This window comes from Camelina sativa, chromosome 7 (assembly GCF_000633955.1).
Source record: "Camelina sativa cultivar DH55 chromosome 7, Cs, whole genome shotgun sequence".
NCBI lineage: Eukaryota > Viridiplantae > Streptophyta > Magnoliopsida > Brassicales > Brassicaceae > Camelina > Camelina sativa.
The window spans coordinates 18,811,094-18,832,846 of NC_025691.1; the positions used below are offsets into that span (position 1 = coordinate 18,811,094).

At 35.1% G+C, this 21,753-nt stretch overlaps 3 protein-coding genes and 1 pseudogene across 3 annotated transcripts; 3 read left to right on the plus strand and 1 right to left on the minus strand.

Moving 5' to 3' along the window:
- On the plus strand, nucleotides 674–2,803 carry LOC104701498 (GDT1-like protein 5). The gene is made up of 12 exons (XM_010417191.2): nucleotides 674–804; nucleotides 903–971; nucleotides 1,219–1,278; nucleotides 1,381–1,428; nucleotides 1,528–1,616; nucleotides 1,711–1,747; nucleotides 1,825–1,875; nucleotides 1,961–2,074; nucleotides 2,157–2,218; nucleotides 2,305–2,377; nucleotides 2,478–2,561; nucleotides 2,651–2,803. Exons 1-11 carry the CDS (start codon nucleotides 787–789, stop codon nucleotides 2,547–2,549), a joined length of 693 nt encoding a protein of 230 aa, XP_010415493.1. The 5' UTR covers nucleotides 674–786; the 3' UTR covers nucleotides 2,550–2,561; nucleotides 2,651–2,803.
- Nucleotides 2,836–4,373, minus strand: LOC104701499 (ATP-dependent Clp protease adapter protein CLPS1, chloroplastic). Its single transcript, XM_010417192.2, has 3 exons — nucleotides 4,211–4,373; nucleotides 3,386–3,542; nucleotides 2,836–3,244 (listed from the first exon to the last, which is right to left on the minus strand). The coding sequence occupies exons 1-3, from the start codon at nucleotides 4,272–4,274 to the stop codon at nucleotides 2,983–2,985; spliced, it is 483 nt and encodes a 160-aa protein (XP_010415494.1). The 5' UTR covers nucleotides 4,275–4,373; the 3' UTR covers nucleotides 2,836–2,982.
- Nucleotides 12,678–13,435, plus strand: LOC109125465 (annotated as a pseudogene).
- On the plus strand, nucleotides 16,077–18,046 carry LOC104701501 (myb family transcription factor EFM-like). The gene is made up of 5 exons (XM_010417193.2): nucleotides 16,077–16,503; nucleotides 16,593–16,855; nucleotides 16,969–17,293; nucleotides 17,390–17,466; nucleotides 17,584–18,046. The coding sequence occupies exons 1-5, from the start codon at nucleotides 16,371–16,373 to the stop codon at nucleotides 17,851–17,853; spliced, it is 1,068 nt and encodes a 355-aa protein (XP_010415495.1). The 5' UTR covers nucleotides 16,077–16,370; the 3' UTR covers nucleotides 17,854–18,046.

The window sequence follows — 21,753 nt, forward strand, 5'->3', positions numbered from 1 at the left end:
ATAACTCTGTCAGATAATTAGTTACTCTGATCCATGCAAACTTGTACGAAAATTTACTATATGAAACAACATCATATAGTTCTCCTCATTGGTTGATGATGACTGTTTAACTACGAGTGTAGAAGAAAGCTAGAAATAAAAGATTTTATCTCATTACTCTTAGTTTCACTTTCATGTAACTTTTGTGGTACTTGTGTTTCTTAGCAGCACATCGTTTTGGTTTAGTGAACGAGAAGTATACATTCTATTATCAATACAAGCATAACAACCAACATAAGCTGCAACATGAAATTTTTTCAAGAACCATATATATAATGAAGTGGGAAACTCATGAATCCTCAATCGACATGGTTTCTTTCTACTGGAGTTTCGCTGGAGCCTATGTGACAATGCTTTTATCCACAATTTGGTAAACCGCCATTGTTTGTGATCAATTCTTATACATATTCTCTCATCTATTTTTGTTGTAAATAATTCCTATGTACTAATTGCCTCTTAATGGAACATTAATAAATGAATATACTCTATGAGTCAACCTGTTTAAAGCTAAGGTTCGTTCCAATGAGTCCTACAAAGCAAAGATCTTCGAATCGTATTCTTCCACGTGGCAAGATCTGCCCAATGAGAATCTTTTTTTTTTTTTTCTTAACACAGTCCTCCTTATGCTCTCCACACTCCTACCAAACAGATCCCAAGAAGAAAAAAACATTTACCTTCTCTTACGCGACTTATAGGCAAGCTCTCGTCGGCGGCAACAGATTCGCTCCGCCGTGATTCTCGCCAGTCATGGGTTCGCTTTTGCAGGTTTTTGAAGCTATTCTCTTCTTCTTCTCAAATTCAAAGTTTTTATACTTTTGGTTTGGAATCATTAAAGCTAAATTGATGAAGGGGTTCTTCTGTAGGGTTTTACTAAATCACTCGCTATGACTTTCCTCTCCGAGATTGGTGACAAAACGTTCTTTGCTGCTGCTGTAAGTTCTCTATATAATACTCAAAAGCTTGAAGCTTTAGCAACATTTCGAATCCAAACTTTGCTTTGATGCTTCGTTTCTTTGTTTAGTTTTTGAGAATTTTAAGCTAAGTTGAGATGTTGATGTGGTTATGTTCTTTGATCAAAGCTGTTGACTTTTTTTTGTTATCAACATGAACAGTATTAGTAGCTTTCTGTAGGGATGATGTTTTTTCTTCTGTGAGCTAATGTTTTAACTCTGTAACCAGATTTTGGCAATGCGTTATCCTAGGAGACTTGTGTTGGCTGGTTGTTTATCAGCTTTGATTGTGAGTTTTTTTTTTNTTTTTTTTTTTTTTTCCTATGTCTTTATACAATTGTTGAGTTGAGTTCAATGAAGAAAAAAGCTCATTTTGTTGCTTATACTTTAGGTCATGACTGTTCTATCTGCTACACTCGGTTGGGCTGCTCCAAATCTGGTAAGATATTTGTGAAAATGCTTGTGTCTGTTACTGAATAATCTCTATGAGCTTGCAACTTGACAGATGCTGATTCGAACTTACACTTACAATATGCAGATCTCTCGTAAATGGACCCATCATATAACAACATTGTTGTTCTTTGGCTTCGGGTTATGGTCTTTGTGGGACGGTTTTAAAGAAGGAGGGTAAGTGAACTTAGATGACTTTGAGGAACAATATCTGTTTCCACAAATTTCAGGTAGCATTTTTCTCATCCATATCTGGTTTTTATATATGCAGGGGTTCTGAAGAATTGGCAGAAGTTGAAGCAGAACTGGTTGGTTGTTCTTCTTGTAAATCTTTTTTCATCTTTAGAGACAATGCTTTTGGGTTGACACTTGTTCAATATCATAGGATTCTGATATGAAGAAGACTAAAGATCAATCGATAAAAGACAGCAATAAGGTATGGAACTTGATCTTTAAAAAAAAGATTCAAGACTGCTTGAGGGCACACAAAGGTTTATATAATTTGTTTTCTGATGTTGTAGATTGAAGATGAACAGAAAAAGCTGAAAAGACCGTTCCTTACTGCATTCTTCTCTCCCATTTTTCTCAAGGCGTTTTCAATTAACTTCTTTGGTGAGTGGGGTGACAAGAGTCAGGTAACTTTCCGTCTGCATCATTTTGCTTGGTTCCACTTTTGCTAGCGCTTCACATACTCACTGTTACTTGCTCTATTTCTAGCTTGCGACTATTGGTTTGGCTGCAGATGAAAATCCAGTTGGCGTGGTCCTTGGCGGAATTTTGTAAGCCTTCTACACATAATGATTTATATCAAACTGATAGCTCTTTCTCTACTGCTTACAGCTTCCTAATCTCTCTGCTTGCACAGGGCACAAACATTGTGCACCACAGCTGCTGTGCTTGGTGGCAAGAGCTTAGCATCTCAAATATCCGAACGAATTGTAATGTTCTATGATATCACTCTCTTTATTCAGTTATTGAAGCAAAGTTCTGTGGTTTTTTTTGTCAAAGATCTGATCAAATGGGTCTAATGTGTTGCAGGTGGCTCTTTCCGGTGGAATGCTTTTCATTATTTTTGGCATCCAGTCATTTCTTACTCCGGTTGATGCTTGATATCTCCATATGGTATTCAATCAGTTGCAACTAAAATCGTTTTGGCAATAACATTCATTTGTATACTCCTTTTAAGTTTTCCCCATGTCTTGAAACTGCAGGTTTCTTGGATTTGAATGCTTTTATGGCAAGATGAAGCTGAAGAACACGTCGCTACCTTACAATTGCTTAGATACATTAACAATAGTGATTACAGAATCAGAAAGATTCTTATGTAACACCATTTGACTTCAATAAAGTTTTGTTTATTTGCATTCTGAAGTTCCATATGAAAAAAAAAAAAAACTTAAACTCAACAAGAGATCTATGTAGGGGCAAGGTTCATTGCATATAGTAACAGTCTTGTACCAAATTTCTGATATTATATACATTAAAGGTCTAAAATAGAGAGCCATGGGAGGTGGGAAAATCTATACTGAGTTTTAACTAGTTTTCAGCAGCCTCCACCATCGGGTTCAACGGAACTGAGAAGGCCGTTACCACGCAGCTGCATACAGTGTTGCTCTGCATCGGCCTGAGCACAGACGATCACAACTGCAATACCGTTGATGTGGGCTTCTTGCATTATGTTAACTGCGTTGTCTACAGTCATACCTGGTATTACCTTCATCAACACCTGAACCACATATTCCCTCTTGTTGAAGTTGTCGTTGTGTAGTATCACCCTGTAAGGTGGAGCCATCTTCTTTGATTTCCTGAATCACACAGCAAAGAAAGAACCACAATAAACATTTTTCAGACTGTCCAACCTAAATCTTGATTACAATACATTCTTCGAGAATCTGTCCTAGATGAATACTACATTTAAGCATATGAATTTGGCAATTTGAGCATACCTCAAATCAAACTCGGATTCACGACCAGGAGTGGTTTTCTCTATAATTGGTTTGTCCAAGACACCACCTCCTTTACCTAATGCGGCAGATGTAGACAAGGTCATAAGAACACCACGACTCAGACATGGTCCTTTGGAGAGTGAATGTTTGTCCCCTCCTGCACACATCCACGTAAGAGAGAGATCCGCTGTTACCACAAGATATCAAAGAAAAAAAGCCCTAAGGTCGAAGATGACGTTTTTGCAATAAGGAACCACTTTTTTGTATTAAAGCTTATCTTGCAGCACCCTCATATTATACCCCAATAAACTCATTTAAAGTGTTTCTCAAGATTCAAGTGTGTTGCTGCACTTATGAACTTTCCTAATACCTTAGACTTTACAAGAATACTCAATCAAGCAAACAACTAAAAAAAATTAAATCACAACTACAAAAGCCACAGAGATAATAAAAGTGTCTGAATCTTTTTTTAAAAAGGGAATAGTCAGAACTCAGAAACATCAACACATCTTTTAAGAACATAACGTTTTATCAAAAATTCAACTTCAATAAACACATAAGTGATTAAGTTCTATCTGTACAAATAATAATTCCCTGTTTTGTTTCGGACAAGTGTGAAGCATGCCTTTTTCCAAACACCTGATTGCCCTCACATATGTCAGTTTAAGCAATAAAAATCAACCGCCCAAATCAGTTTGTAGCAATTGGAATGAGCAAATCAAACACAGAAAGGTCCTGAATTTGATTACTAATTCAAAGTTTCTAACTTTGATTCATGTTGATACGGAATCAGAGATAAAGAGAGGAAGAAGAAGAAGACAGAACCTGATTTAGAATTGAAGAGAGTGGATGGTGCGAGAGCTAATCTCCCACAAATCGTAGTCTCCATTGGTCTCTTCTTCGCTCGCTTGCTCTCTCTCTCTCTCTCTCTCTCTCTCTCTCTCGTGCTTCTCAGTTCTCAAAAAAAGAAAAGACACAGAAACAATCAGGACCGAACAATTATAATCACATAGAGAAAATTTTCAGAAATTGGTGTGGTTTATGGGGTTTCACGTTTGTTCCCTTAAAAACGCTGCGTTTAAATTGTTGGGATTTATTAACCATCTTGTCTGACCGTCTCGGTTTATTAAACCCAATTTCGAATCTCTAAAATATTTTCGGTTTAATTGTTATCATACAAACATTTATTAATCTCAATTAGAACCACATCAATGTGCATACATATATGTACAGTACAATATTTTTGGTGGTTTAGAAAGCAATTGTTGTTGTGAAAGTAAATAAACTCGAAGGATATATTCTCTCTTCTTATTAATGATTCAATCGAACGAATAAGTATATTATATAGTAAAGGATAAAGTCCTAAGTACAATGGGATTTCTAAACCGACTTAGAATAAGAGAAGAGGGCCAATGGACCTTGTGGACTTGTACATATGACTGGGTCGGTTATAGAGATCCACTCCAAGTGATTTACAACACTCTCCCTTGGATGACATAACCGTGCAAATGCTAAGAGATCACCGTAATACGCTTGGGGACACTGCCTCTTTAAAAACTTACCAGGAAAACCCATTGGGACAAAACCATGGTGAAGGAAAAAGAGTACAACACGTATTACTCCCCCTGTTCCAAGCATCACTAAAAGTCCTTAAGTCTCCGCATCCCAATCTGGTGCGTGAGCTTCTTGAATGTTGATGTCGGTAATGACTTGGTGAAGAGATCGGCTGAATTGTCGCATGACGGAACTTGCACCACTTGAACTTCTTCGGCCTTTTGTAGTTCATGTGTGAAGAAGAACTTAGGCAATATGTGCTTTGTCCGATCTCCTTTAATGTATCCTTCCTTGAGCTGTGCGATGCAGGTAGTGTTGTCTTCATACAAGATAGTTGGTCCCTTGTCATCGGCCATGCCACAATCTGATTGGATGTGTTGTGTCATGGACCTCAACCAAACACACTCACGGCTGGCTTCATGCATGGCTAAAATCTCTGCATGATTAGATGATGTGGCCGCAATGGTCTGCTTCATCGAACGCCACAAAATTGCTGTACCACCGTGCCTAAACACATAGCCGGTTTGAGACCTTGCATTATGTAGATCAGATAGATAACCTGCATCAGCAAAACCAACTAAACCTTCTTTGTTATAGTTAGTATAAAATAAATCCAAATCCAAGGTTCCTTGTAGGTAACGCAATACATGTTTGATACCGTTCCTGTGCCTTTGGGTCGGACAAGAACTAAATGTTGCTAGGAGGTTCACGGCAAAACAAATGTCTGGTCTAGTGTGGCTAGCCAAGAACATTAATGCTCCTATAGCACTGAGGTATGACACTTCCGGACCGAGAATCTCTTCATCGTCCTTCTTTGGACCAAATGGATCACTGTCCAAATTTAGGCTTCTTACAACCATTGGTCTAGGCAATGGATGAGTCTGGTCCATATTAAATCTCTTGAGTACCTTTTTCAGTATATGCCATTTGATGCACAAGGATTCCATCATTTATGTACTCAAGTTGCAATCCCAAACAGAACTTAGTTTTACCTAGGTCTTTCATTTCAAACTCTTTCTTGAGATATTCAACTGTTTGGGCGATTTCTCCAGAGGTTCCTAGGATATTCAAATCATCCACATATACTGCTATGATTACAAACCCTTTGTTTGCAAACTTCTTTATAAAAATACATGGACTGATGGGATCATTCTTATAGCCTTCTTTAGCTAGGTACACATTTAGTCTATTATACCACATACGCCCACTTTGTTTCAGTCCATAAAGGGATTTGTTTAGCCTTATGCAATATTGTTCTCAAGAACCATTCTTATCTTTGAGCTCAATACCCTCTGGTAATCTCATATAAATCTCATTATCCAGTGGACCATATAAATATGCGGTCACTACATCCATTAGCCGCAAATCAAGTTTTTCTCTTATAGCCAGACTTGTTAAAAATCTAATAGTCGTTGCATCCATCACAGGGGAGTATGTCTTCTCATAATCTATTCCTGATCTTTGAGAGAATCCTTGTGCTACAAGTCGTGCCTTATATCTTACGATTTTATTATTCTCATTTCTCTTTCGTACAAAGACCCATTTGTGTCCAACTGGCTATATATCGAATGGTGTCCTTAAGATCGGACCAAACACATTCCTTTTCTTTAATGAATTCAACTCCACGTCAATGGCTTCTTTCCATTTTAACCATTATGAACTTTGAGAGCACTCTAATATAGACGTGGGTTCATGATCCTCATTTATTTCAAGTGCTACCTTATATGCAAATATTTCATCGATGTTGACATCTGTTGGGTTCTATTGAATTCTAGACATGATATAGTTTATTGAGATCTCATTATTATAAATACCTTCAGGACCTTGAGGTTCATCGTCCCAAACCTCATTCGGTGCCTTAGGATTTGCCGCGGCCATGTCTATATTTTTCTTAACCTCGGTTTTATTTGCACCTTTCTTAGATTTCCGAGGATTCTTATCTTTGGAACCTATTGGTCTACCACGTTTCAAACATGCCTTAGACTCTGTAGCAACTTGTTGATTGTGTTCCTTTTGAACATCAATACGTATTGGTGTATTACAAGCTGGTATGTACTATTTCATAACTCTCTTTAGGACAACAAAGGAATCTGGCAATTGATTAGCTAGCTTTTGCAAATGTATAATCTTTTGGACCTCTGCCTCATATGCTAGAGTCCGACGATCTTGCCAATCTAAGGATGTTTGATTCCATGATATTTCTTTGACCAGCTTGTTTGTCTCTCCACCCAATATAGGAAAGTCAGATTCATCAAACTGACAATCCGCGTATCTAGCCTTAAATAAATCACCCGTAGTTGGTTCTAGATACTTAATAATGGTGGGAGAATCAGATCCAACATATATTTCCATCCTCCTTTGAGGTCCCATCTTAGTTCTCTGTGGTGGAGCAATCGGTTCATAAACGGCACACCCGAATGTTTTTAGATGGGATATGTCTAGCTCATGACCCGTTAATAATTGGGATGGCGAATATTTATGCTCATTAGATGGCCTGATCCGTATAAGCTCTGATGCATGTAATATTGTGTGTCCCCAAGCCGACACAGGAAGCTTCGACCTCATGAGTAATGGTCGAGCAATTAATTGAATCCATTTAATGAAGGATTCAGCTAATCGATTCTGTATATGTACATGTGCCACAGGATGTTCCACACTTACCCCCATGGACATACAATAATCATTAAACGCTTGGGATGTAAATTCACCAGCATTATCTAGACGTATAGTCTTAAGTGGAAAATCTGGAAAGTGAGCTCTTAGTCTTATGATTTGGGCTAACAATCTAGCAAATGCTAGGTTTCTTGTGGATAACAGGCAAACATGCGACCATCTGGTCGATGCATCAATAAGGACCATACAATATCTAAACGTCCCATAAGGTGGGTGTATTGGTCTACATATATCTCCTTGTATCCTTTCCAGAAAATAAAGTCTCTTTAGTGACTTTCACTGGTGATGGCCTTATAATGAGTTTCCCTTGTGCACATGCTACACACATGAGATTTTTAGGGATAACTCGTCTCTCTTTAAGAGTGGGCCCAGTTGAATTCATAATTAGCTTACGCATCATGTTCGAACCCGGATGGCAAAGCCAGTCATGCCATAAAGTGAATTGTTCATTGAGCATCTTGTTCATTGCCATATTAGCCTCTATCATATTAATCTTAGCATTTTAAAGACCAGTGGATAATGAGGGTATAGTCTCTAAGACTTTCTTATGGCCTTGCGTGATTTCAGTAATATATAAGAACTCTTGGTTTCCTTCACCCTTAGTTTCAACATGTAAACCATTCAAACGAATGTCTTTGAAACTCAATAAGCTCCTCTTTGACCTGGGTGAATATAAGACATCACTTATTTCAAGATGTGTGCCATTAGGTAAAAATATATTGGCCTGGCCGTAGCCTTCAATTAAACTTGTTATACCCGCTATTGTGCTAATATTGACATTTTTCAAAATGAGATTAATAAAGTATCTCTTATCCTTCAAAATTGTGTGGCTTGATCCACTATCCACCACAAGTATGTTCTTGTCCTCATCCATTTCTAAAATGGACAAGAATTTATGTTTTAAACATAAAGTAATAAAATAAACAATTTTATATTGAAGGAAATAAAATAATTGAATTTAAACCAAAATTATAATCTAATAAAATTCAAAGTATAAAACATAGAAATTAAATCAAGATAATTTTAAATTTAATTTTTATCTCCTAGACAATCCGAAGTCTCATAATCCAATTGGTCATCATTCTCATGATCGACATCTCCTTCACCATCGAGATGAACCAGGTTAGCTTCTGGATTCTTTTCCAAACTCTCTTGATAGAGATAATAAGGTGCTTAGATGTCCTGCACGTCTTTGCCCAATGGTTCCCCATACCACATCGTTGGCAAACGAATTTGGTCTTATTTTGCGGTTTGAAAATTCCGCGGCCTCTACCTCTTCCACGACCGAAGTCTGATCGATTCCCACGGCCATGACCATCATAATAGTTTCCTTGGTAATTGCCACGACCACACATCCTCTACCACCACGACCACGACCGTGATGCTTGTCTCTATGGACGTAGTTAGACTCTTTGGTCTCTTTAGGCCTTTGAGGCTCTTTCTTGGTCATATCAACCTTATGGGCTTCTGGTAATGGGGCAGTACCAAGAGGTCTCATTGCACTGTTCATCAACAATAACTCATTGTTTTGCTCAGCAAGTAGCAAACAAGAGATTAGACTTGCATATGTCTTAAAGCTCTTTTCACGATACTGTTGCTGAAGCAGTATGTTATTGGTGTGAAAGGTTGAGAATGTTTTCTCTAGCAAGTCTTCCTCAGTAATCTCCTTACCACATAGTTTCAAGATCGAGACTATCTTAAATAGCTCTGAATTATACTCATCCACGGATTTAAAATCTTAGATCCTTAGGTTTTTCCAATCGAATTGAGCCTTTGGTAGGAGCACCGTCTTTTGGTGTCCATATCTGTTTTTCAACTCTATCCAAAGGTCAAGAGGATTCTCAATGGTAAGGTACTGATTTTTGAGACTCTCATTAAGGTGATGGCGTATGAGGAGAATCGCCTTGTATCTTTCATTTTCGGTGGTATCATTACCATCCTCGATACATTCACATAGGTCCTTTGATTTCAGCATAAACTTAGTGTCCAATGCCCATTGCAAATAGTTGTCTCCATAGACATTAAGGGCAGCATATTGGAGATTGTTGATCTTTGCCATCTATAAAATACAAGACATGCACCCGATTATTTTCATGCGGTATTTAAGACCGATCCATGCAATCGTTTTAGTCTTAGGCCATGCAGTATTTAAGACCGAACATGCCGATTGTTTTAGTCTAGGCCATGCGGTATTTAAGACCGAACCATGCCGATTTTAGTAGATAATTTCTTGTCTTTTATTAAATAATTTAGTGGTTAATTGTATGCATGAAAACAACCCTAGATAAATTTAAAATCTATTATGAACAAGAGAAAGCATGCAAGCAATTTTCTATTTTAGTGTATTTCCTTTTATTAAGTTTTCTTTTTTAGTTTAGTAAATTTTCCTATTCTGAAAAGAATTAGGACAAGAGGTTTTAGGAAAAACTTTTCTCTAGGTTTACGATTTTCTAGGGTTTTAATTTTAGGATTTCATGCAAGACATAAAACAGTTCCGATTTTAAGTTTTGATTTTAGGGTTTTGATTTTAGACAAACAATCAAAGATACTCAGACTTAAAACTTAGAACAAACAGTTTAATATATATTTTTTCGATTTTAGGTTTTTAGTTCTAAGGTTTCATGCATGAACATAGAACAAACAAATAACAACAATCAATTCATCCTAAATAATTCTAAACCTCATACAATCCGATTTTAAAGTTTTAGAATTCAGGGTTCAAGGTTTTAGGGATTTAAACTGAATACAATCGGATTCAGGGTTTAAGATATTTAGGGTTTATAACTTTAGGAATCAGATTTGTTGATTGTGTAATTGCAGTGTTTAGGGTTCTAATAGAATTAAGGATAAGATTCGATATACATGTCCAATAAGTTCGATTGTTTACCTTAACACCTTTTGGGGTTGAATGGAATTGATCCTGGAGCTAAAGACCTCGGATAACAAACAAGCTGATCACGAACAAGCCACGAACCTCAAGCTTGATCACTAATTTATCCTCTGTTTTTGAGCTTGAACGAACAAGGGCTGTTGTGTGGCGGCTTTAGGGTTTTAGAGATTTTCTTTGTTGGAGTTTAGGACAAACTCGTGCTGATAACGTGTTGTGAAAGTAGAGAAACTCGAAGGATGTATTCTCTCTTCTTATTAATGATTCAATCGAATAAGTACATTATATAGTAAAGGATAAAGCCCTAAGTACAATGAGATTCCTAAACCGATTTAGAATAAGAGAAGAGGGCCAATGGGCCTTGTGGACTTTGACATATGAATGGGCCAGTTATGGAGATACACTCCAACTCCAAGTGATTTATAACAATTGTAAAATGATATTAAAAATGGTATATTTTATAGAAAAATGGAAACTCAATTTTTTGTTTGATTATATTAAAAATTATGTGGTATCAGAACAATTTTGCTATTTTCTTTTCATTTTCCTATCCTAAACCATTTTTCATAATTTCACCAATTATATACAGATTAAATTTATGATTCATGTTCTAATTTACTTAAGCCATACATAGTGTGCTAATATATTTTTTCCATAGTGAACAACCAAAAAAATTGAAATCAAAGGTTTACTTCTAATATCGAGACCTCAATCTCCCAATTTTAGGTTGAATTAGATTAAAAAACTTCTCATTAAATGTGAAATAAAGTTATGATGCCAGTCTATTTCTAGTGAGATCTAAATCATGTTGGAAAAACAACAATATTTTCAGTTAAAAAAATCAAAATTTTAAGTATTATATTTAAAAAAATCTAAGTTTTTAAGTATTAGGCCCTGTTCTTTTATTGATCGCTGAATCAGCGATAGTGACAAAAGAAAACCAGTGTATTTTTGTTACTTTAAACACAAAATTGTAAAAAACAATGATGGTGGTGTTTTTATAAAAAGAGACACAGCGCTTGTTTTAGAACAATAACTGATCGCTTAATATTTCAGCGAAAATTATGACTTATTTTGGCGACATTTCTAACTGTTGTGATTCATTCCGGCAACTATTTTGATAACTTTAAGTTCCATGATATGTTCCGCGACAATTTTTAATAGGTTCATGGCTATATAAACATTCATCTGTTGCGATCAACACAAACATCCACGAAGATCACTCTCATTTAAGTAAAAAAAAAAAGTCTAATGCGTCTCATACAAGAATTAAACAAAATAAAAGGTCTCGTACAAGAATTAAACACAATAAAAGTAAGAGAAGGAGTCTGTCTAGAATTAAACACAATAAAGCTAGAAGAGATAGAGATGGAGCTAGTCCGATAATTTTTGGTCTTCTCCAAGGCAAGTGAGGGTGTTTTCATTGTCTTTAGACATAGCAAAGATCACCCGATGAGATTTCAAGAGCTGATCATGTGACTCTTTGTGAGAGTTTAAACTGATTATAACCACTATCTTACCTTCTGAATCTATCATCACATATTCATGTGAGGATACTATTAACTCACACAATTGTTGGAGATTGTTCATTGTTCCTCCATTAGCGCAATATACACTGTATTTTTTCAGTCGGTGTTGTTAGTTGAGCGATTGTTAAAACTTAAAAGAACTGACCTTAATGTCTTGAAAAAAAACATATGTTGCATGTTTTATTAAATATACTTTTCATAAATTTATGGTTAGTCAAGGTAGTTAATATGGAAGTTTGTATGTTTTGGGTTGGATTTTCATAGTTCACATATGTATATGAGAAATCATAAAGAAACTAAAAATTTTATTTGTAGCAAGATTTCTATAATATGTCCTCTAATTACAAGGATAAAATGAAAATAATATAATAATTGCTCACATGAAAAGATATTTGTGTTTGGTCAACATGTGTGCACTTTAATCCCTTAAATTGGTTCACATAGAAATCTGATTTTTGTTTTCATATTGTGGAGTATTCAATATATCTATATTAAATATAATAAATAATTTGAGTAGAACTATTAGGATATATCAACTTAAAAACAACATCAACTTAGGGTTTAATGGTTTAAGTTGTTGTCCCTTTTTAGTTGGGTGGTTTAGCATAATTCATGACACATTTTTGTCTTTATGTCTCTTTTATCATACATGCAACTTAGGAAGCGCGGAAATTTTGGATCTCGCCGACATTGCTCGTCGCGTTTGATTGTTACTCATGTTTTGAAATCAAAGCATGTAAATGAATACATCATTTCTATCTTGTTCACATTGAGCAACGTGGAGAAGGTTTTCTCCGGATTCTCCAAGTCTAGGGAGAATCTAGCATTCATCAACGAGCTTTTGCTTTTTTGGAATCTCGTCAAAACATATCGAGTTCTCGATGAATTGGAAGAGGTCCTTTGAACCTCTTAATTCTTATTGTCGATTATGTAGGTTTTGGATGCGAATAGAGTTATCTAATCGTGGAATATGCAATTGCAGACGCTATATATTAGCGTCTGATTTTGGACACAAGATTACAGTTAGAATTGTTGAGAAGCTAAGAGAAGATATTATGTCAGGGAAACTCAAATCAGGAAGCAGAGATCAGGGTTAATCCAAACTATATATTTTATATATGGAGTTAGGTACAGCTTAGTTGATCCAAAATTGTGAATGGTGTAGGATGCATTGAAGGAAAGTGTGTTAGAGATGCTAACTATGAAAAACAGCAAGACAGGGTTTCAAATGGGTTTCAGGTTCTCTTCATTTTGCTCTGTTGCTTCGTTTCATATGCTCTTGGGCTATGGAAGACTATGGTTTAAGTTTGGTTATGTGTTGTGGTGTATCAGGAAACCAACTTTTATAATGATTGTGTGAACGGAGGTGGGAAGACTACGTCTCTTGGTAAATGCAATAGACATTAATGGTTTAGAGTGGATGACTTTTACGACTTAAAATTTACCGAAACGCATTTAAAATTATTCAAATTAAATGGTTAATCGTGTTTTGGTAAATTTTAAATTGTAAAAGTTTAATGTTTAAGGCTTAAAAGCAACATCAACTTAGAGTTTAATGGTGCATATGTTGTTATCCTTTTTAAATTGTGTATCTATACCCATTTTAATTTACTGTATTTTGTCTTGATGTCTCTTTCACGTTGCACACATCTTTGGAAGTTTGAAGAATTTGGATCTCATCCACATTGCTCGTCGCGCTTAATCGTTATTCGTAGTTTATGAAATCAAAGAATAAACGAGTACATCATTTCCATCTTATTCACATAGATGGAGTGTATTGTTAAATTTACAAATTCATTTGAAGTTTGAACCAAATGTATGATAATTTTTTGGTAAAAAAATATAAATAAAACTATAGAGGTATTTGTTGTTATTTATTTCTTCCCATTGAAACAAATTGTTAACATGTGCTAGCTAATAGAATTAATAATTGATGGAGGCAAGCTCGTTTAAATTTATATGTCCCACACCACCACAACGAAACCAACCATGTATATATGTGCTTCCTGGTTTCCTCTGTCCATCAAATTGAGACAATAAAGGAAGGTTCTATACGTGGATTTAGATATTTCAAGTTCTTATAACATACTACTATTTTAAAATATGAACATAGTGAGCAAGTGAATCAGATCTTTGCTTATCATCCATCAGAAAAATCTATATGACCCTATCGATTATGTCTAATAAAATACATACTACTCTTTATTTTTTTTAATCAAGGAATCGATCGAACCATATATATATGAACCATTTTGTATTTCATAATGAAAGAAACTAAGAAGATAAGGATCAAACCAAATACTACAAAATTGAATAAGCCAAGAAAGAAGATAAAACGAATGACAACAGCAGAATCTGGTTGCATCAAGAACATTGAATACACAAGAGAAGATTTGGCAACGTGAACATTGAAAACATTAAAATTATGTTTTCAAACACAAGTGCCACTAAAAATAATCAGGGATTAGGTAATAGTTACACACAAAATCAATATTTTATGTATTCCTTGTAAATGTAATAATTTCCTTAACAGTTCTAACACTATTGTTCTTCATTAATGGCTAAGCATTGAACTATTGTAATGAGAGCTCCTGAATGCGTGTTGGAGGAGATCATGTCTCCAGATTCAAACACTAACAATTATAATAGTACATGAAGATGCATATATAGATGTTAATAATTATGATCAGCTTTTAGAATCTGCTTTCCTCTCAAAACTTACCACTCATACAAATAAAAAATGTAATTATAAATATTAGGTAGTCGTTTTCTTTTCCATAAAAACAATTATTAACATGTGCTAGCTAATAAAGTAATAATTGATGGACTCGTTTAAATTTTATGTCCCACACCACAACAATAAGACCAACCATGTATATTTGCTTCCTCTGCCCATCAAACTCAGACAACAAATGTGTCTATATGTAAAGTAAGATTTTTTTAAGTTCTTATAACAAATTGATTTTATAGAATGCTGCAATGAATCTGATCTTTGCTTATCATCCTAGTTATTATTAGTTAAAACATCTTTGTTTTCTTAATGATAGAAAAAAAAATCGAACCAATACCATAAATGAATTGAACCATTTTGTATTTCATAATGAAAAAAAGAAAACGTAAACAGATAAAGATGAATTGAATAAATCCAAGAAAGAAAGGATATATGAATGACAAAAGCAGAATCTGGTTGCATCAAATTGAATACGCTACAGAGGATTTGGCAACGTGGGCACGCGCGGAAGAACGCGTGAAAAAGAACATTGGCATATTTGTGGAATTTTGGCTCTTAAGAGAATGAAAGGTCGGAGATAATTAGTACTACGCGGCGTGGGCAAATGTGAATCTCACACTTCTTTAAATAAGATTCTTCTCTCTCTTTTTTTTTTGGTTCCCTAGAATATTCCTTCACCAAAAATTAGCTCCTTTCCAATTCAGTTTTTTTTTCTTTCTTTCTAGTATCTGTTTTTAAAATATGTCACACGCAAAAATGTCAGATAGTGAATTAGGTAGATGATTCCAGTTGTCAAAAAAAGAAGTAGTAGTGAATGATACCATAATTTTTGGGGGTTAATTTAAGAAAAACCATAAACGATAGTATAATTTAAAGTCATCAAAATATTATAGTATTTATTTTCTTATAAGAATATTTGAATATATTTAATGAGCGCATATTTTGTTAGGTGAATGTCAATTTTTTATTTTATAAAGTAGATGTCAACATAAAAACACAAAAACAAATAAAGAATGTTTATAAATTAGTAAACAATTTAAAAAGGGACTAAAACTGGTGTGAAAAAGGAATCTGAATTTTGTTAAACCTTGTTGGAGTGTGAATCTTTTAAGAGAAGGAAGAAACAAATTAAAGAATTGTTGAGTCTTCGTTCTTATCTAAAAGAGAGAATAGTGACGTCAGTTCCAGCCATCATTACAAAACAGATGCGAACCTTAAAAAAAAAAAAGAAAAACCGAATCTGATCCTCCGAATATTCACACACACATTTAAACACCCTTAACCCCACAACCCCTCCCTAATTTACTATTTTACCCATCTAAAAAGATCCAAAAGAAAAAGAAAAAAACTCTCAAAGATTCGTTTAGGTACGCGACGCCCCGACCTCGATCCCCTTCACTTCTTCTTCTTTTTTGTTCCAATTACCAAAACCCTCTCTCTATCTCTATCTCTATCTCTTCAACTCTATGCTTTGATTCCATTTAAAAGATCCATTATTCTTTCTCCATTTGAGATTAATTAAAGCTTCTTCTTCTTCTTCTTCTTCTTCTTCTTCTTCTTCTTCTTTTTTCTCTATAGATCTATCTACCCATTTGGTTTACCTTTTTAGTAATGATGGTGGAGATGGATTACGCTAAGAAAATGCAGAAATGTCATGAATACGTTGAAGCACTTGAACAAGAACAGAAAAAAATCCAAGTCTTTCAACGCGAGCTTCCTTTCTGTTTAGAACTCGTTACTCAAGGTATGTTTCTAATCATTCTCAATTTCAAATATCTCCTAACACACATACTAGTTTCTTACCAAAATCACTTTATTTATGGGTTTCTGTAGCGATCGAAGCTTGTCGGAAGGAGTTATCTGGTACGACAATATCAGAACAACAGTGTTCTGAACAGACGACAAGTGTTTGTGGTGGTCCTGTTTTCGAAGAGTTCATTCCAATCAAGAAGCGTTCCTTGTCTCAAGAAGATGAAGAAGATGAAGAAGAAGATGAACATGAATCTTCTCCAGAACTTGAACAGACTAATAAGAAATCTGATTGGCTTAGATCTGTTCAGTTATGGAATCCATCACCGGATCTTAACCCTAAAGAGGTACTTTTAAAAAATTTTGAGCTTTTTTTTTTTTTGTTGTTGTTGGGAGTTTTTAATTCTTGGTTATGAGTTTTTTTAATTAATTATGTTTATGTGTTAAATCGAATGATTAGGAGCGTGTAGTTAAGAGAGCGAAAGTGGTGGAGGTGAAACCAAAAAGCGGTGCGTTTCAACCGTTTCAAAAGGAGAAAAAACGCGTTTTGGAAACTGATTTGCAACCTGCGGCGGTGAAAGTTGCCAGTTCTGCGCCGGCGACGACTACTAGCTCCACCACGGAAACTGGTGGTGCTAAAAGTGATTTGGATAAAGTTGGAGAGGAGCAGATACAGATGACACAGCAGCACCAAACTCAAACGCATAGAAAACAAAGACGATGCTGGTCGCCGGAGTTACACCGACGATTCCTAAACGCACTTCAACAGCTCGGAGGATCTCATGGTAATTAAAATTACTGTATCTCTTTTTCTGATTGGCTCATTAGTGATTCGTAATTAAATTGAAAAATTAATGATTTTTATTGGCTATTTTTTGCAGTTGCTACTCCTAAACAGATTAGAGATCATATGAAAGTTGATGGATTAACAAATGACGAAGTGAAAAGCCATTTACAGGTTATTACTAATCAAATTTTTATGTTTAATAATGAGTATGACACGTTATATGGTAATTAAATGAAATGTTGTAACTATAATTTTTCCCCTAACCATTTTTGTGGAATATTATTTCAGAAATATAGACTTCATACAAGAAGGCCAGCGACAACGGTAGCGGCACAGAGTAATGGTAACCCGCAACAGCCACAATTCGTGGTGGTTGGAGGCATTTGGGTGCCGTCGCCACAAGATTTTCATCCACCGTCAGATGCAGCCAACAACGGTGGTGGTGTATATGCTCCAGTTGCTGTGGCGGCGCAATCTCCAAAACGTTCCGTGGAGAGAAGCTGTAACTCGCCGGGAGCATCTTCCTCTACAAATACAGCCACAACTCCTGTGTCATAGTACTAGACTACTACTAGTCAAGTAGTCCGTGGTTTGGATTTTGTAGGTTTAATAATGCTGAGTGTAAAAATGGTCTTCGTCCGTTTTGTTTTTGTGACCAAGAAATGTGTTTTTCGTAGGTTGAATTTTTTGAATAAAATAGACGAATGTTATATTATATAGTATGTACATGGCTTAAGTAATTATTTTTTTTTTTGTGCACGAGTTTAAAAGTAATTATTATTATTTTTTTCTATATTTATTAGTTGTTTTTTTTGGTGTCGAACTTAGTTACAGCCAAATTTTGTTAGAACTTTTAAAAGAAGGTTACATGTCTCGTAATAAGCTAAGATTCTGGTGTATTTGTTACCCCAAATGACATTATTACATTTTTGAACTATATTTTGCGTTCTATCTTTATAATTATGTTTATTTGCAATATTAATTCTTACAAAATTTAGTAACCAAAATTCTAAAATCAGTTATAGGTAAGATTTAAAAGATAAAAAAATCTTTCAACTAATTAACACTTAAAAATGTGAGTCTCTTTATACTTTATTTGACTTTCTATTTAAATTATTTTGAATTATTATATAATATATTTAGTTAATAAAATTAGTGATTTATCAGATATCCAAATTAAAAAAAATTATTTGGTTGATACCCATTCTTTATTTTAGAGAATTTAAACTTTTTAAAAGTTTTAAAATATTATAAATATTTAAATTTTATAAAAAAATAGAAATACTTAAAACCTTATAAGAATTTAATTATTATAAATATTTTAACTTTATAAATGTTTAAGATATTAATAATATCTTAAACGTTTTATAAGAATTATCAAATATATAAAGCTTAAATATTATAAATATTTTCATTTTTTAAAAAATTTATAAAGTATTCAAAATATTAAAATATATTTCAACTTTTACGAATTTTGTCCTGTGGCAAATTAAAATATCATGTGACGGAGGAAGGACAAGTTTTGGTTGATATAAATATAAAATTTAAAATATCATTAATTCGGTACTACACAGGCAAAAAGATCATTTTATGATTTTGCTAACAATATCAATATTAGATTATTAGATATATCTAATTAAATTAACTAAATTAATATAATGTAAAAAATATATTGTTCTATACTATAGGTTAAATCATAAAACCAGCAATTAAAATATAACTATTACAATTCTAAACACTAAAAACGAAAACAAAATTAACACAGAAATAATATTTATTTTTTTTAATCAAATAACTTGTCCAGCGGTGTACCAAGATCTCATATGATCATCGCCCGAAACCTAATTTCTCTCCCAAGAGCGGCCACCACCGAGTAAAAGGAGATTTCTTCGATTGGCCCTCTCCGGCTGTCGGGCTCCATGTCGGAGCTGCGGGAGGGTGTAGTTCTTCGTTCTGCTTCTTAGTTTGCGTTTTCTTTGGTTTAGATCTGTTGTTCGGTGTTGTTGCGGTTCTGTTGTCAAATCCCCTTTGAAGCAAAGATCGATCGAAGAAGGGGAAGCCATCAGCGGTAAGATTTGGTTGTGGTAGAGACAGATCTGTTTGTTAACGGGTTAGTCTACGTTGTGGCTGGTGGTGGTGGTTCTCCGGTGGCTGGTGGTTTGAAGGAGACGATCGCTTGTCGGCTCTTGGTCTGGTATGGTATCTCTTTCGTTTCTCTCTTCTTTGGATTGCGGGTTTCTCATCAAGGATGTGTTGTTGTTGGTGTTAGTTGGCTTCAACCGATGGTTTCAGGTTGTAAAGAGAAGTTTGTGGTTTGGGTCTTCTCTCAAACTTGCCTTCTCTGTTGGTTGGTACTTAAATTTTAGTTCTTCTGCTCTATTAGGTCTCATGGCTAGTCAATGTTTGCGCTATATGCTAGGTTTCGTTCTTACTGCTTGTCATCCGGATGGTATTTTGTTGCTAGCCATCTACTAGCTCTCTTTGGTGGCTCTTTTGAGTTGTTGTTTTGGGTTTTAGGCATAGTAGTGGAATCGTCTTTCAGTTGTTCTCTTGTGAGGAGGTCACCAGTTTTGATTATGTAGATGGTTAAAGCTGAGTCGACGAGGGTCCGCGTGTAAGAGCTGTTAGTCCTCTTTGGTTTGTCTCAGATCGAATCTCAAGGTTTCTTCTTTGTCCCTAGTTTGGCTCGCTTTCTTTTGACTGATTTTGTGTGGCTCGATGGTTGTGGCTTCTGTTTCTCTGATGTCGTTCGAGCTTGCTTTCTTTCCTGCCGGTGCTGATGATGGTTTCTCGATGATGTGCTATTATGTTTATGGCACTTCCGGTCTAATAGGTACTCTCCGGCTTTTACATGCTCTATGGGAAAGCATGTGAATTTCTTTCTGGTTCAGTAGGATAATTTTAGTACTTTGGTTTTTGTTTATTCCATAGTAACCTGTTTTTCTAGGTTGTTTAGTCTTTGTATCTTTGTTTCCGGAAGTGTGTAACTTGCAGTCTTATGTTTCTGGAAGTGTGCAACTTCCCAGCTTATGCCTCCCTTGTTTGGGCTTAGTATTAGGTGATTTATATGTTTTCACCGTTTTTGTGTTCAACAGATTACAACAGATATAATCTGTTCAGTTATAATATAAAATCAGATGACAAAAAAATAAAAGGTGTACCAAGATCTAAATCTAGTAATAATAAAAATCTAATCACCTTTTTAAACAATCGAACACAAAGTTTTTATAAGACTATGTGCATTGATTTTTATTTTCAACAGTTTCTTCTTTACTTTTTAACATTGTACATCATCTTTTCTTTCCTCACCTAATAATTCAACTTAGATCTTCTCCAGCTGAGGTTTTAAGAAGGGTTTTAAGTGAAAGAAGGAAAAAATAAATCAGAAAATTGAAAAAGAATAAGAGGTCCTCTTATATAGTAGACTCAATTTGCTTATAAGAGAGGCTACGTGTCACCAATTGGTTGGGCAAACCGAGATAAAAAAATTTGATGGTCGATTGATTTTTTTTCTTCCTCTCCCTCTCTCTGTCTTCTCTCTCGATCGAAGTCGCGAAGATGTTGGGGTAGGAGGATATTTTTGATGGTCGATTGATTTTTTTTCTTTCTCTTCCTCTCCCTCTCACTCTCTCTCGATTGAACTCGGAGGAGATTGAATTCGGATATTGCCCATCTCGGCTTTTTGATTCCGGTGAGTTTTTCGATTTCTAATCTCCTCATTTGAATCTTTTCTTTGTTTTTGGTGTAAATTGTTTCGAAACATTGGATTGTCGTGCATATGATTCTATGTTTTTATCGGTGTTTGTGTGAACAAGTTTTGAACTTTCGAATTGGGTTTGGTGATGGTGGCTTGAAGGTGTTTCATGCTTGTTCTTTTTGCAATTGGCTAAATCCCAAACTGAGAACTCACAATTTCAGAAATGCAATAGACAGGCTAACATTGGTGGAATTAGGGTTTCTGCGGAATCCAATGCTAACATCGGTGGCTAACAACACTCTCTGTTTTTCGATTGCGTCGTTTCCATCATCCACGTTCCATTCTCATCGATCTCATCGACTTCTTGTCTTTTCTGTGTCCATTGCTTAAAGTTTTCTCTGTAAGTCATTCTCTCTTTTATTCTATTTGGTTCTTCCTCAGTTTTGTTTTTTGCTTGGCTCTTGTGCGAGTCTTCACACTTTCTGTTGTTATGTTGTCATAATGTCATCTCAAGTGTGTTTGTTTTCTCGGTTGTGTTTGTTTGTTTTTTTCATTGTTGTGTATTAGAGTTATGTCTTGAAATTGCTTACAGAGAGTCATAGGTTCAATCTAATATATCTCAGCTGTTGTTTCTAGGGAGGTGATCCTTCTCAACAACGGAATCATGCTCTGTAGCGGAATGCTTTCTCGTTCAGCTGGTCTCAGTTTGATCAAGATTTTTGAATTCCAAGTCTTTTCCTTACATCTGGAAACTATTGGAT